The following is a 17,839-nucleotide window of genomic DNA, read 5'->3' on the forward strand; positions in this document are numbered from 1 at the left end:
AAAAAGGGAAAAACAGAGTATAAAACCTCCACATTGGGGAGTACCGGATCCACATCTCGAGGCATGAACACTCAAACTATAACTGAATAATTAAAAGACGAAAAGCTGAAATCTAACCATCTATCAAACAGTGAAGGGAAATATAAAGAAAGGAACACATCACAATGAATTGAAAGAAACATCGCAATTAAACATAATTAACATCGCAATGACCAATGAGCAAAATAACCACTAAGTACACGGTTCCTCCCAATCGTCAATGGTGTCAGAAGACCATCGTGGGCCCTAACCATCCCCAGCGCATAACATCCCAAGCCACCGATCATATCGTCGATATTGTTGTAATAGGGATGTCACTACTAAAACATGCTACAAAAGCAAAGGAAATCTAACATGCTAGTAGAAAAGCATAAGATAAACCTACTAAGTAGATAAAATCAACTACCACATGCTAATCATCATAATATGGAATGCGCTAAAACTAACATCATCTAAACGTAGTAACAACATCCCAATGAAAGCATAAATCACAAGAAGCATACTCCGTGAACCGAAGTACCAAGTGAAACATCCAGCCACGGTCGTGCTAGAACAATGGACCATCTCTGTACATCGGTCCCTACCAGTGGTGAAGGTAGCCACACCTCCCAACCATGTGGCACCCGTAGGTCCACACCCGCCATGCTGATGGAGATAATGATCCAACCACAAACACGCAAAATAACATCCATGGCTAACACACACGCCAAGCAATATGATGACTGAACCCCAGACAAAGACAATGCATAACTATAGGTCCTAGTCAAACATCTTAATGGGCTACTATGTAGGGACTGACATCATGGAGAGTCGCTTGGCATCGAAAAGCCCAAGCTCGGATATATGCAGACTCAACTCCCTCAACGGAAGGCTCATACACTGTGTAGACTCAACTTCCTCAACGAAAGGTTCATACACTGAAGTATTATTTTTGTTATCTTTAAAGTTATTACCACCCGATGTTTTATTTAGTTATCACTTATATAAATCTTCCTCTACCAACCTTTGGCACCATGAACACCGAGCTGCGAGATAGAAGCCCCCTCCATATGCTAACCTACCCTACCCATGCTCATCCAATGATGAGTGCCCATAGGCATGCAAACTCCCAACCCATCCCAAATTATCACAACTTTTGGAAGTACCATGAAAGACTGGGCCCCACAGGTCACCCGACAGATGTACTCGTGTGTGGCGCACCACCATCACGAAGATCATACTAAAAGGACTGGATGAGAACACAACCAAAAAAAGTCAATCAATCGAAACCAAAATCGGGATGATGGATGCTACACGCATCTCAATGCAACAAAAAGTGCAAAAGTGGTCTGACAAATATCCAAACAGATCATCCAAGTCCATGACCCACATTGTGCCAAGAAAACTCGAGAAAACAAGGTGGCATGCAAAACGAGGCAAAACTCTCAAATTTTGAAAAAAATCCAAAATTAAAACCCATTTGGCCTTTGGGTGCAAAAACTCCGAAAATCCAAAAATAATTGAAATCGAACACCGTATGAAAAACGGCCAGCATAACGGCTCAAAACCCAAACCCCCATTTCAAAAACAGGAAAAACGTTCATACTTGACCAACCGAGCAGAACCAGCAAACAGAAACAGAGAGGAACACTAGTTCTCAAACTCCTCATATATTGCTAAAAGAAATGGAAGTTGAAACGAAGTAAAAACAATAAAACGGGAAAGCCCTACCTGACCACAAAAGGGGCCGAAATAGTAACTAGCACAATAAAATAAATCACTCACCGAATCTGCTGAAAATGACGACAAAGTACAAACTCCCCAAGCCGAATCCAATGAGACCAACCTCACACAGATCCCACACTCACAGCTCTCAGAACGAATAAAACAAGAATCCTTCAGAAGAGGATTTCTAAAATGGCTCTCAAATTCAATTTCTAAAAAGTGACAAGTGAATAATGAATTCACTTTTCCAACACTTATTCACTTTTCGAGTGAATACTCGATTAGAGAAAATAGCTAACTATAGTAGCTAAACTTCAAATCGATCCAAACGAAAATAGGTTATTATTCGTAACGGAAATTCACCTAAGGCAAAGCTACCAGAAATTAAATTCGAAAAGATTTAAAACCCAAAATCACAAAAAATCACTAAATACATTCGCAGCAAATGCGAACTTCTAAATGCACAGACATGCTCACTGGTCTAGTCACATAATGCAGATGAGTTTGGATTCACTAATCACCGAAAGGTTTTAATTACCATAAATAAAATAAGGATACGTCGACCATACAGGGACGACATTGATAAACATGAACAGTTGAATCACTGACTCCATGTGCCACTGCCAGGGATATAATTCCTGCACACTAAAAATACACGATCAAGTGCAATTGCATATAATATCAAGCCAAAGCAACATGTATTAAAATACCTATTTAATCCATTTACACCACTCATGTTCGCAAAAAGTGTAAAGGTAAAAGAATGAAGTAAATAACCATAGCATAAAATTCATCTCATAACATGATCAATGAATATGTCCAATAAACCATAAAACTAGATATCCTCATAGATCTACTGTCATCTCAAAATAGCATCAACATGCAAATATGATATACTAAACAGTATAGAAGTAAAGCATCCATGGTACTGAATCCAAGTATAACATCCGACCCTCGGGTCATCATAAGGTACAAAATAAGAGTATCAAGAATCTCTCGAATCAAAATAAACAAGGTATCGACTGCAAACACAAGAGGCACTACAGTGTGTGTGTGTCTGTGTGTCTGTGTGTCTGTGCCTGTGTCTGTGTCTGCACACGCGTGCGCGCATGTGTGTGTGTGTCTGTTTGTGTGTGTCTGTGTGTGTGGGTGGATGCACGCGCGAGTGTAGATGCTATGCATCAATTACATATTATAGAACTTTGGTTAAGCATAAATGCTTTAATTGGTTTACAAATTCGATTGCTGATTATCTTAGCCCAATTGAAGAATTTGGACTCCAAAGAAATCATTTGGATGAAAAGGAACATCCATTATCTAAGTCATTTGATTCTTCATTCCCCCTCAATCTATTCGACAATGCAATAATGTCTACAATCTCACCTTTGATGTTGATATTGTTAATATATGTTTCTATCATTGGTTCTCTTCTCACTAAATGTGGACTATGAGAAGGTAAAATCCCAATTTGCATAAGCTTCCCTTACAAATATTCTAAAATAGTTTTCAATTGTGTACTTGTCCAATGTAATAAGTACTTTCTAATCCTCCATTGTATTTTGTCCGATGTTTGTGTTATACCTTGTTATGCATTCCATTAGCAAGTCCAAACATTAAACGGAAACCAAGAATCCAATAGGCCTGAATCAAACTACTCTTTACCAATTTTTGAATAATTTGATGCCTAGGATCTTGTTTAATTTTGTCCCAAAACTCTCTAAGATTTACGTGTGTCAATTTGGTATCTCCTATCGCATCCAAAGCGTACTCTCTGAACCATCTATAAATACTAGTATATTGGTGAAATACTTTTTTCTATCCACCACATCTCGTCCAACTCTCACTTGAAGATTTATTTATATCTTCTAAAGAGCAGGAATTTCATCTAGAGATATCTCCTTCCATTTTGAAGCATCATAACATTTTATTACAAATGGTGCTCAAGACAAATCACTCCACATACAAATCATACCCAATTCATATGTTAAAAACCAAATTATCTTATAAAGTTATATGTTTCTTTCTATATAAATTATTTTATATTAAGAAGGAAATTAATCAAAACTATTTTTAAATTAAATGTTGTTTGTTTACATAATCGCTACTCTTTCTAAGATTAATAAATACAGCATTAATCACTTCTTACCTTATCATAGTGGGCCTTTATTATATAGTGATCGCCATTAATTATGGTTGTTGCAATACATTTAAATCTTTAATTTGAACTTATATATTGTTGCTTTCCAAAATATCATTGCTGTGCATTCATCTGTCTTGCCTTGTTATTTTCCGGATTAGTAGCATATGTCTTGCATCTAACTGCATATTACTTTAATTTGAATCCCAACTAGTTCTGAAATGTCTCATTTCTGATTTTACATGATATTTCCAACCTTTAATCAGATCTTTAAGATCAAACAACTAATATCACAAAGATCCTCCAAATTTCTCAAGAAACCCCAAATCGGGTATGCCAGAAATTGTGCCAAAAGCTTCACAGCTTCACCAATTATTAATAAATCTGAAAGCGGACATTTTTACAGAAATTTCAGCAGCATAATAGCCTACAAAATGACATTTCCAAATCCGTATAACCTTTACACAACAGTTCTCAAATGTAGAACAAAAACTATGCTCATCGGGCTCCCGAAATTAACACAAAAATGCCCGGAAACACCACACAACACTAATAAACTATCTCAGAAGTTTAATCACGTCCCAATACATATATTCAGCTCTATTTTAACAGCTTAAAGTCTGAAATACAGCAGCAACCAAAACTGATATGAAATGCTCAACTGAAAACACCAAACTCATGCAAAAAACACACCCAAAAACCCACAAATCTACACTGTTCAGCACAAAGGCAAACTCTATATGAGCATGCACATGGAATGGCTTCAAACTCCCGTCCTTAACCTTCCTGGAAACCTGCAAACTCCCGTTCTTGGGTCTCCCTGGAAACCTGCAAACTCCCGTTCTTGGGTCTCCTTCTCCACAGGTTTGGCAGCCTCTGAAGAATAACAAAGAATGAGCAAAAATCAAGTTCTCCTCCCTGCCCAAAATGCCTCCAAACCCCTTAAAAGAGGCCATAACTGTAACTCACGTCCAAAAGAGTTTAATAAAACATATTTTAATAATAATTTCATTTATTAGTCCAACGGTTTCCAAAGATTAACCCCCCCTTTTTCCGAAACTTCACTTTCTTGGGCCTGCCTGTCTTAGCAAAGATTATTATTTTTTTATTATTAGAAAAGGGGACATGACAAGTCCTCCCCTCCCCAAACATTGCTTGTCCTCAAGCAATGGCTGAACAATAAACCAATCAATCCACCTGGATCCCAAATGTAGTCATGAACTATACTACTACCAATTAACACAGGCTCCTGCAATATCCTCTACAATATGACCAAGAGGAATCCATAATCAAACTGACAATTATAGCTCAACCAAACTCCAAAATCACCACCACCATAGTCAAAAACCCATGAGACACAAACTCTTAGAACATCAAAACCCAAGTAAAGTGGACAAATCAAACTGCCAACACAATAAATACCATCAACGCATCCCACTGGCCTATACGAAATGTACAATCCAACTCTGCAACAATGGTGAATGCTCTCATATGAAACTATACCAAGTATGGAGAATCCACACACTGTACAACTCCTGCAATCAACACAACTCTGTAGATCATCGGCCACTGTCTCATAACCATAACTCCCATGCACCCCTGATGGTGAAAAGCCATCACAAGATGAACAACAAGAAATGGAACCCAAACCAAATTTTCCTACCATCAACTCCTCAACACAAGGATCAATTGCTAACTGATGTACATACCCTGCTGAAGCATCACTCCAAAACTCCTGCTCTAAGTCATGTATTATCAAGCTATCAACTGCAGGACCTATCACCATGTCGTGCCCATCACAACTCTCATCCCGAGGCATCAAACTATTCCATAACTGATGATAAGCACTAGGAACCAAAGTACATCTCTGTATCATAATCTCATTAACATGGTCATCAAAGGTAAATTGATGAGCGTACCTCACAGTGTAATGCTGATAGAATGCGCCAATCTCAGTCAGTGGCTCAGACTGTAATCCAGATGAAACTAACTGCAATTGATCATTAACCATGTTGGAATTGACTACTATCTCTGAAGATATCACCAAGGGAGTAGTATTACTAGTAGGAAGCATGCCAACTGTCGACTCACCAACATCACACATGCTCTTTGATACATCTCTAGTCTTTGTGCCATCAGTACTAGAGGCCACCACCATGTCAGGCATACAACAATCTGCTACAAAACCCAACTCAACTGAACCTGACTCTAGTGGGAATGAACCTGATATGCCAATGTTAGTATCAAGGATGGATGCATCCCCATCTCCATTGTCTCTGAAAATCTCGGCCATGGACATCCTCGGATCACCAAACACCATAGCTTGTGACTGTATAGAATCAGGTAAAGACTGTAGCCACTCTAACTCCATGGTCGCCTTAGCCAAATGAAATTGTGACTCCTTGAAAGCCAACTGTGTACTCTCAAGAATCTCAGAAGTCACCTCAAGTTGCTCAGTAAGCTCACTCACCTCATCTTCCTTGGCCAACAATGCATCATATGCTGTACTGCCCCACTCCATAAGATAATCTCTGTCTACTACCAACTGCATATAATTCTGTCTCAAAATCTGAATAGCCTCCCATAAAGAGTGGATCTCTGTCAAGGAAAGATAACTGCCTTCCTGCTCATCACTAGTAGGAGAACCCCATCCATAAACTGCTAACAACTGACAAGCAGCATCAAAATGCTGGCAAGCGATAGCAATGTCTCGGTCACTAACTCTTAACTGATTAGGCACATGATGGCACTGGCTTGACTGTCTCCTACAAACCTCCTCTGATGCACTGTCTAAAGGAGTATCCTCAAAGTCACTAGTCTCTAGAGTATTACAATCCGTACCCTGTGAATTAAATCTAAAGCTCATATCAACATACGGAGTATCAAAAACATTAGCACTGCTGTCCAACTCCTCTGTACCCAAGGAAACTAAGTCTTCAAAACTGCCTACTACATCCTCTTGGATGTCATCAATGCCAGTATGATCCTGGGACTCATCTGTACACACTGCCAAATATGAAATATCATCAACACATTCCAGCAAGTATGGTCGACTAGATATATGAACAAAGCCCAACACCGGTGTATAAAAACTAATACAAACATCGGATAAGCTCCTGGCACAAGAAAAGACAACACCGTGCAATCTGCTAATCAAATCCATGGTAGCACCCAAACAATCACTGCTACCAAAAAGTGTTAATGGTTTACAGTCAACTAAACCCCAAATGCCAATATAAGAATCTCGAGTCCATATCTGTAAACTAGAATTAGCTGGTAACTCAAGCAAAATCCTGACTTGAGTAATATGACCAGTACCAACTAACTCCACATACCTGTCATGATGAGATAATGTAGTGACAATATTGTCTTCACACACCTTCAGCTGGCAGGATAAATCATGTGAAGTACTACTAGCCTCAACCTCATGTGACGAAGCATCTAACTGTGCCTGGTACTCTCTCTCAGAAAAGTCATGAATGCTCAATGTCTGCTCATCTACACCAGGTATCTCACCATCATGCACAACAACATCCTCACAATCATCATCCTTGAGGTCAAATCTATCTATCACTCTTTGACTAAAATCATCAAATGTAGTTACCTGATCATGACCTTGAGTAGTCATTCCATGATACCACCAATCATAGGATGCATCTTCCAAGTGTAGACTTGCAATTTGAATATCACTCTCCTTCATGGGGTTAAGTGTGAAGAAGGTCTATAATTTTTGTAGCCATGCTCTAGCTGAAATTTTATTTGTTCCATCAAAAGTAGGTGCTATAAACTTGCTTATTTTATTTTTGAGCTCTCTTCCACTTATGTCATGCTCCCTTCTGTACTCTTTCTTGGGCATCAAAGTGTTCATCATATCCACATATTCTCTAAAAGGAAATGAACTACGAAAGTCATCATCTAAGCCATTATAAGTAGCTCTTAATGTAATCAAGTTACCTGTAACCTCTTCCATAGGATTAATGGCTAGATTTGGTACTGGTGGCTCATCTGCAGGCAAGAAAATAGTTTTGGTTGATTTAGATGGTGTGGATTTCAGATTTCTTGGCTCCTCTGAAGTGCTCCCTTTCTCATTAATAGATGCAACTCCTTGTAGTTTTTCTGTCAATATTCGCAAAGCCTCTCTAGTTTCTGCCAAACTATCCACTGTTTGCTTCTGAGTATTTTGGATGTCTTGGAAGAATTTCTTTGCCATCTCATCTGGATCAGCCATACTTTTCCCTTCCTTGGATTTTGTACTTTTACTTTCAACTGGAGGTTTGATCAAAATTTCTTTATTCTTTTCTCGCTGCAAATATCTTTTTTCTCTTTCACTTAGTTGCATGCAACCATAAATTTTGACATGCAGCTGATTAGAAGCAACATGCAACCACCAAATTCACCAAGAACTAACATGCATATGATTAGAAGTAGAATGCAAACATAAATTTTGACATGCAAGATCTGCGTAGTTGTCAAAACTGACCTACAACTTCTACAAACCCTCAGGCTGGCAAGATCATGGCTCTGATAGCACTGAAATGTCCCATTTCTGATTTTACATGATATTTCCAACCTTTAATCAAATCTTTAAGATCAAACAACTAATATCACAAAGATCCTCCAAATTTCTCAAGAAACCCCAAATCGGGTATGCCAGAAATTGTGCCAAAAGCTTCACAGCTTCACCAATTATTAATAAATATGAAAGTGGACATTTTTACAGAAATTTCAGCAGCATAACAGCCTACAAAATGACATTTCCAGATTCGTATAACCTTTACACAACAGTTTTCAAATGTAGAACAAAAACTATGCTCATCGAGCTCCCGAAATTAACACAAAAATGCCCGGAAACACCACACAACACTAATAAACTATCTCAGAAGTTTAATCACGTCCCAATACATATATTCAGCTCTATTTTAACAGCTTAAAGTCTGAAATACAGCAGCAACCAAAACTGATATGAAATGCTCAACTGAAAACACCAAACTCATGCAAAAAACACACCCAAAAACCCACAAATCTACACTGTTCAGCACAAAGGCAAACTCTATATGAGCATGCACATGAAATGGCTTCAAACTCCCGTCCTTAGCCTTCCTGGAAACCTGCAAACTCCCGTTCTTGGGTCTCCCTGAAAACCTGCAAACTCCCGTTCTTGGGTCTCCTTCTCCACAGGTTTGGCAGCCTCTGAAGAATAACAAAGAATGAGCAAAAATCAAGTTCTCCTCCCTGCCCAAAATGCCTCCAAACCCCTTAAAAGAGGCCATAACTGTAACTCACGTCCAAGAGAGGTTAATGAAACATATTTTAATAATAATTTCATTTATTAGTCCAACGGTTTCCAAAGATTAACCCCCCCTTTTTCCGAAACTTCACTTTCTTGGGCCTGCCTGTCTTAGCAAAGATTATTATTTTTTTATTATTTGAAAAGGGGACATGACAAGTTCGCCCATTTATCAGTTTTAGGTGAATTTGGAATTATTGATATGGCTGTCTTTGCTATCTTTTCACTCTCAATTCTTGTAGGCACGTGTATGATTCCTATGTTTGGCAATAGCAATGCCTTCAACCATCTCTATTTCTTCCAACCTTGCATTAACTTCTCTTACAACTTTAACAAATCATCATGACATCAATGACAACAAAAGTGTGATATTAGTTGATGTTTTAATCCTCCCATCTTTGACACCGATGATAAAATGTCTTCACCTTTGGTATCAACATCATGACTTCCAACTCTCACTCTGTATCATTTAGGTTTATAGCCCAAAATTTGCTCCCATTGTTGCCCACATCTCATCAATTAAGAGTTGTGACTTCTTACCTTTTGTTCTATTCATCGCATTGTAATGATATCAAGTGATTTTGGAGGTGAGATAAGTGTTTAGTATTATCAAAAAAAACTTATGTTTCTGCACTATTAAGACCAGTGCATTAGTTGATAGGGAATATAGTCACATGTCAATAGAAAGTGCTTTATTGTATTTAATCAAATGGTTTCTTCCTGAAGAGTGGAACAATTCCAAGGATTAAATATATTTTCTAGCATGAGACAGCTTTTCCGACATCTTTTAAGCTTAGAAGCTCTGAGCAAAAGTTATTGGCTGAATATTAGCAGATAGTCATTGCTCTATCTTAGACATGGTTGTTAAAGAACACAAGATAACTTTAGACTTTTTATTGAGCTGCATTTATGTACACAAGATGTTTAGGTAGTGTCACCAGCTAACAAAAAAACTTTTGAAACCTTTAGGAGCCTTGAAATATATAAATGTTAACATCATTCTCCATAAATTCCAGATAGCTCATACGGACAATAAAGAGAATGCCACTCACATGTGTTTGTATTATCTGTGTGTCTATTATATGAATCCAAAAAGCATCTGATTTTTATTTCAGATGTATATTCATTCTGCATTACGTGTTTAGCAGTTCGGTAATGCCTTCCTGCACTCTTAACAATCACATGATTATAATGTCCTGTAGTATCTAGTTTCTATAATGTTCAATTGTCTTTAAGAATGAATGGCTACGGATGAGATTTAAAAATGTTGATTTAATTAATTCTTTAGAATAAGGTAAACTTCTCTTTTACTTGATTCTGGAGAATAAACTAAACTTCTCTTTAAAGGCTAAAGATCCGTACTCAAGATTATTGGGGATTGAAGCTATACATTATGGGAGATCTGTCTAGTTTAAGAGAAAAGACCGGGGCATCATCAAGTAGCAATACCATTATGAATAGGAATGTTATTGTTTAAGAACAAGGACATGGACAAGAGGGTCATTTACTATTTTTTTGATTAACTAGAATTATTGTAGAGGATGCCAAGGGAGATCCCAACAAGGAATAATACGCTTAAGTTTTCTTCTCTTGGCTTTATATGCCTGCAAAGAACTACAGTTACACTACCAATCAGGTTAACTTGCCAAATAAATTTGGAAGGCTAAATATTAGAGTTGAGCATGATGCTAACTTTAGTTTTGTCATGTGCAACATGACAGTATTTGTGCTCACTAAGCTTTCCATGTTAGAATTTAAACAAATGTTTTATAGATTAAGGAAATTAGTGTAAGATCTTATACAATATTATGAAAAGTCTTTTCTCAAATATAGTCAGGTTATACCGTGCATGGTTCTGAATCTTTTCTCAAATATAGTCAGTTTATAACGTGGATGGTTCTAACTTGGTGATACACTAGAAGACTTGCTTTAGATGGGACTCAACCTCATTTAATGTCAATACAATTTAATTATTGAAGTGATGCATAAGGAAAGCATCTATAAGGTTTCCATTATAAAGTAGCAAAATATGTGCTGAATATAGGTGTTGAAAAAGCAGCCATTGCCTTAATCAAGAATGAATCTTTTTTTTAATCGGCCATTGAAACTGGACACAATTTAGTTCTCATTGCTTATGTGACAGATGCAATCTAAAAGCAAAGAACAAGGCAATTAATAGCATGGGACATTGATAAAGATGGAACTCTTCAAAGCGAGCAAGGAAAGAGTATGTATAGTGGATCAAAGAGTTGGCTAATAAATGAAGTTCCTAAGGTTTGAAAATGTGAAGGAAAAAACTTCAATTGGAAGTTTCATGTAAAACAAATCATAAAGGAAAAGTGAGAAATAAAAGTTATACTTGTTTCTCGTATTGTTTGAAGTTAAGAATTGGGCTTCCCATAAATATAAAATAAAAAAATGATAAATTCAAAACTATCAGTTAAGAAACCTGTTCTATCAGTTAAGTATGATAATTTATGCCTCTTTTTACACAGAGAAATACTGTTGTCCAATTTTACAACATTTTCTCATAAAATTTGCCTACCATATTTTGTTAGCCAAATCAAGTGTTCAACATGTTTGGAATGAAACAAGAATATAAATGCCAACCCATGAAAATGGTTGCACTGCCAAAAAAATTTGTTTCAATGCAAGTAGATATTCTCGGTATAATCATCTCTAGGATCATCGATAAATTCTAACTCGTTTACATTGCCCTTTTATGGGAACAATGAAAAGGCAATTTAACTGAATTCCAGAAAGTTGAACTGTTGAAGTACAATTTGATTTTCCTAAGAAATAAGATTTTTTTGTCTGTCTTACTAATACTAAACTACAAATTTGTAAGTACCAATTCCAAACAGCTATCATCTGCTAACCAATAATTGTGATTTTTATTCATCTGTTGTGTTCATGAATCCTCCTTTAAAACCTGCTCCGTTGCAATCTCCACACAACATTTCCTTTTTACCTCTGCATTTCAAAACCCAAGTCCAAAAATGTTATAATATATAGGGGTTAGAAATAATCAGAAATTATACAACGGGAAAAAGAAGAAATGTAAAAATTAAAAAATCCAACTCCATTTCCACAAATTAATGTGACAAAGACAAAAGGGAACCATAATCCAAAGATGGCTTATGACATAAACATTAATAAAACTGAGGAAAATGTATAATTGGAATGTGACATCCTGTAGTATGATGGTAATTACTAATAACTAATATGCTATGTATACTGCTTTGTAATTGCACAACTTTGGAATCAAGACATCGTGCCCTCAAATAAAGACCAACACTTCTACTTTTCTTCCAAAGAAAGAACGGCAATAAGTTACTTTAGTCAGTCTACAAGATCAATGGCAACGGGAGCAAATAAGTCATCATTTGGACTTAAGGGAAAATGGAAACCGTGATTGTAGATTGGCATAGAGAAATTCTCAACCAACAGAATCCTTGAAGGTTGTCACATCAAAGGAGTAAAAGACTTGGAAAATACAAATCATTGAATACGACAAAAAGATGATAACTAGGAACATAATCACTATACACTCCAAGAAGTCAAAAATTCCTGAAGAAACCGTTTTTGACACCTCTAATGAAGCAGTGGAATCTCCATGTGTGTCTTTAATCACAAGTGAATAAAGCACACAGATTTATAAACATAGTGAGTTTCATTGTACATCATCACAAGGATCGCACATGGGAGATGACACAATAAAGGTTGAAACAAATTCAGCTTATGTGAAGTTCACCAATCAGAATTCTCTTTCACCTTCCAATGAACACCTAGCACTCATGGGTGAGAGAGGGAGAAGTAATGCTTCTAAGTCAGTCACTTTGTGTATTCCACTCCATCTTCTTGACATTGATAAACAAGGGAAACCCGCATTAAAGTTAGAGGAATCTCAAGAGATAGTATATATAAGTAGAAAAACATCACAATTCAGGGAACCAGGATGAAGACTTACAAGATTGTCCATGCCAATCAAATAAAATAGAATGGGGAAAGGAGGAGCTCAGACTGAAGAACAAGGATCAATTTTAAACCCTTAGTTGGGAAGAACCAGACATATTGTCGTTCACCCTTGAACCTAAGTGAACAGGTTGGTTTGAAATCACACAACAGCAAGGATGAAAAAAAAATTGGGATCCTGGTACATCTTTATTCGAGTGGAACAATATGATAAAATGTGACAATGCCAAAGTTCACGATATTGCAATTCAGAATTCTACTTGTGACATCTTGAACAAGCGTACAAAGACCTTTATTTTATGCTTGGTAAAGGTTCCCTTTCCATCGGTTAAAGTTGAGTCCATGAGTTTTGAACATTTCCACATCTACGATCCAAGAATCATTGACAATATAAGAATGTTTATGGGAAAGCATTTTCCAAGAGGGAGAGACTCTGATGTCCCCAAACTTGGGACATGAATCGGTAAAATGATTATTATAAGTTGTAATTAAAGATTTAAACTTATACCAGAAAACCCTCAAAGTATATCTTGAATATTAGTGATCAATTAATATAGTTGATGAAGACAAGGATATAATAATAATCGGCCAGCACCTAGATAATAGTTGTAGAAAACAATATTGGAATCAAAGAATATATATATATATATATATATATATATATATATATATATATATATCCCAAAGTGGTACAAGGTGAAACGGACCTCAAAAATTAGTTATCAATTGTCACAAGAACATATGCACAATGACAACCAAAGCATTACCAAGGTAATTGAGATTTCAATATTGTGACTCGATAATAACCAATTATCAGCAATGACGAGTCACTCGTTAATATTTAATGTGATAGAAAATAATGTTAAAGGCAAACAGCGATATGGCTATCTGAGGGAACTATTTGCGATAATAGTTGAGAGCGTAATATCATCGAATAGGTTACCCAAAGATGACATGACTCTTGAACAATGAAGACATTTGGCAATGACAATACATGGAATAAATGGCAATTCTCAGTGATGGCTATTCACTCTCCATTGATACTTGGTTGTTATGTTTATATGCAAGGCATACAATTAGCCATAATACCACATTGTTGGCAATTCATATACAAATCACATTTGTTATCATAAAAAAATGGTGATAATGATAAAGAAGGTAGGCAACTATTCAACATTCCTCTTCAGCACTTATATATGTATAATGTCAAAGTCAATCAGCTATAAAAAGCATTATTGAGAATTGACTATATAATATATTCCATCATGTATTTTGCTCGCATAGAGCATAGAATTGGTTGTTATTGCAACCTACCATAAAGTGCAAGCATTATTATTGCAGATCAGAGACAGCGCCAAACTAGAGCATGTCGTCGGTAAACATTGTGTAGCCGACAGGGTGTATGTGGTCGGTAAATGCCCCTTCGGCAAGGTTCTTGTTATGTAGCCGACATGTTCTATGTAGCCGATGGACCCCTTCGGGAAGGTTCTTCGAGAAGTATATATAAACCATTTGGGATCATTGTAATCATCATCACAAGCATAATGTAATGTCTTTGGCATATGCGAATAGTACAAGGAGTATTGCTATTCTTATCTATTGTCTGTATGCATTAATTCATTTACCCATACGATAAACATTTGGCGCCGTTGCCGGAGATCGAACTCGGGTCACCTGCGTGAAAGGCAAAATACTCACCATAAAGAGCAAACTTACAAGGTCCAGTAGGGTGTCAGACATCTCCTTTCCGCTGGTCAATATGATGAACGAACTCATGAACGGGAAGGTTTATGACTGGGCTTCTCTATTGGCCACACGCATGGATGAGTTCATGACATTGCAGCATAAAACATTTTACATGCCGCACTATGCCATCGAACTCTTTCTAGAGGCAACTGTGAGGATGATACCACAAGAAAAGTTGGAAATACAATCGAGTTCGGCAATACCTGGCAAGCCTCCGGTAATGCAATGGAGGCATTTGGACTCACCTGGAGGGCAAAAAGGCATTGGCCAGAAGAGGGTACGACGGGAGATGGAGGAATCAGGCAACACGGATAGTGGCCGCCAGGATATATCTTGTGAGGACGACAACTCAAAGGATATGGAGGAGGTGGAGCAGGATAAGGAGCAAGATGATGAGGAAGTTGGGGTGATTTCAACAACCCCACTTCACTTTCCGTGGCAGTTGACGGTTGTGCCAGTGACAGCTACGCCATCAATTTCGTCATTTTCAGCTCCACATATGCACACCACAGCAGATGTTCATATCTTAGGTTTTGGGCAGTTTAGGCATCCAGTGGTGACAACCCCAGTCACCCTAAACCCCAGGTCATGAATAGCAACAAGAGTAGCAGGATCAATTTCGCATTCCCGGAGGACAGCAGCACCAGCGGACACACCTACGAACACGCAACCTGCAAGAACACAACCTCAGCAAGTGGTTCAGAAATTGACCCCCGTGCCTCAGGAACAGGGATCTCTTTAGTCAATTGTGGTAAGTTTGCCACAACACCCCCTATAGCACAGTTGACAGCCACGGAGGAAGGAGTCAGTCAAGGAGGCGCTCAAGAGCAGGTCCGGTTAGAGGTGATTGGAACAGATGCAGTAGTCACGGTAGGTGACACCCTGTTGGATAAGGCGGCAAATCAGGATGTTGATTTGAGCATGCCAGAGGCATAACCGTAGATGCTAGTAATGGAACCGATGAGCTCAATGAGTCGGGCGAGTGAGTACCTGAGGCGACGACTACTTGCCCCTGTTGCCAGAGGTCCTTCCATCCAGTCTCCCATGAGAGAGGACCTATAGTTGGAGGCAATTTTGTCGAACAACGAGGTTGTCGAGGTTCCTGCATCACCAAAAGTAAGAAATCAGAGTGCAACGGCACCAAAGAAAGCAGAAGGAAGGGTTCAAACGCAGGGTCCTATACCGGAGGAAAAGGACAAGGATTTCCATTCATGCCTCAGTGACATCACCAAGAGAAGCAAGTGCCTGGCAGAGTTGGTGCTCACAGAGAGGCGACAAGCAGAGGCTAGGCAAGAAGCTCGGGAGGCCGCAAAGAAGGCTCAGGAGATGGTTGACCGACTTGCCACCCAGCAGATTGCTTGGGAAACAGAGCGGACAGCACTGTTAGCACAACTCGAGGAAATTAGATGAGGGAAGCAGGAGGCCAATCAACAACTAGCAATAGCATTAGAGAAGGAAGAAGCAAAAAAAGCTCACGATCAGAAAGAAGCTGAATGCCATGAGGTCACATTGATGCTGAATGAGGTCGTAGAGAAGAACTCCCAGATCACAGCTGATTTAAAGGTCCGAACGAAGCAAGTGTATCAACTACAACACAGCTGATCTACACAGTCAAAGACACAACCTTCTAGTTCATGATGTTTATGTTGTTTTTATGAATAAATGTAATTAGTTGTTTTGAGTTTTGTTGTGTTGTCGTCCAGAGACAACTTTTCTTTTTCAGGGGATGATGTCGTCGGTAAACATTGTGTAGCCGACAGGGTATATGTCGTCAGTAAATGCCCCTTCGAGAAGGTTCTTGTTATGTAGCCGACGGAACCCTTCGAGAAGGTTCTTCAGGAAGTATACATACACCCTCCGAGATCATTGTAAGCATCATCGAAAGCATTATGTAATCTCTTGGCATATGCGAATAATAAAAGGAGTATTGTTGTTCTTGTTCATTCTCTGTGTGCATTGATCCATTTACCCCTACGGTAAAAAATGTTTACCATATGGGTAAATGAATTAATGCATACAGACAATAGATAAGAACAGCAATACTCCTTGTACTATTCGCATATGCCAGAGACATTACATTATGCTTGTGATGATGATTACAATGATCCCGAAGGGTATATATATACTTCCCGAAGGGGTCCGACAGCTACATAACAAGAACCTTCCCGAAGGGGCATTTACCGACAACATACACCCTATCGGCTACACAATGTTTACCGACGACATCATCCCCCCCAAAAAGAAAAGTCGTCTCCGGACGACAACAAAACAAAACTCAAAACAACTAATTACATTTATTCATAAAAACAACATAAACATCATGAACTAGAAGGCTGTGTCTCAGACTGTGTAAACCGGCTGCGTTGAAGCCGATACGCTTGTTTCGTCTGAACCTTCAAATCAGCTCTGATCTAAGAGTTCTCCTCCACTACCTCCTTCAGCATCAATGTGACCTTATGGAATTCTTTCTCTTCTAATTCTTTCTCCTGCACTGTTGCTGCAAGTTGTTGCTCTGCCTCCTGCTGCCCTTGTGCAAGTTCCTCGAGTTGTGCCAACAGTGTTGTTCACTCTGTTTCCCATGCAATCTGCTAAGTGGCAAGTCGGTCAGCCATCTCCTCCCAAGCCTTCTCTATGGCCTCCTGAGCTTCTTGCACAGCCTCTACCCGTCGTCTCTCTGTGAGCACCAACTCTACCAAGCACTTGCTTCTCTCGATGATGTCACTGAGGCATGAATCAATATCCTTGTCCTTTTCCTCTAGTATAGGACCCTACGTCTGAACCCTTCCTTCTGCTTTCTCTGGTGGTGCTGCACTCTAATTTCTTGCTTCTAGTGATGCAGGAACCTCGACAACCTCGTTGTTCGACCAATTTGCCTCCAACTGTAGGTCCTCTCTCATGGGAGACTAGATGGAAGGACCTCTAGCAACAGGGGCAAGTAGTCGTCGCCTCAG

At 38.5% G+C, this 17,839-nt stretch overlaps 1 protein-coding gene across 1 annotated transcript in view; it reads right to left on the minus strand.

Annotated features, from left to right (window-relative positions):
- Nucleotides 1-11,690: 11,690 nt before the first annotated feature.
- LOC149553152 (DnaJ/Hsp40 cysteine-rich domain superfamily protein) overlaps nt 11,691-17,839 on the minus strand; it is a 118,967-nt gene continuing 112,818 nt past the window's right edge. The window contains exon 5 of the mRNA XM_089788652.1: nt 11,691-12,140. Coding sequence (XP_089644778.1) covers nt 12,062-12,140 — 79 coding nt within the window. The 3' untranslated portion in view covers nt 11,691-12,061. The remainder of the gene's footprint in view (nt 12,141-17,839) is intronic.

This window comes from Cupressus sempervirens, chromosome 6, assembly GCF_028749045.1.
Source record: "Cupressus sempervirens isolate cs-2001-9-10 chromosome 6, ASM2874904v1, whole genome shotgun sequence".
Classification (NCBI taxonomy): domain Eukaryota; kingdom Viridiplantae; phylum Streptophyta; class Pinopsida; order Cupressales; family Cupressaceae; genus Cupressus; species Cupressus sempervirens.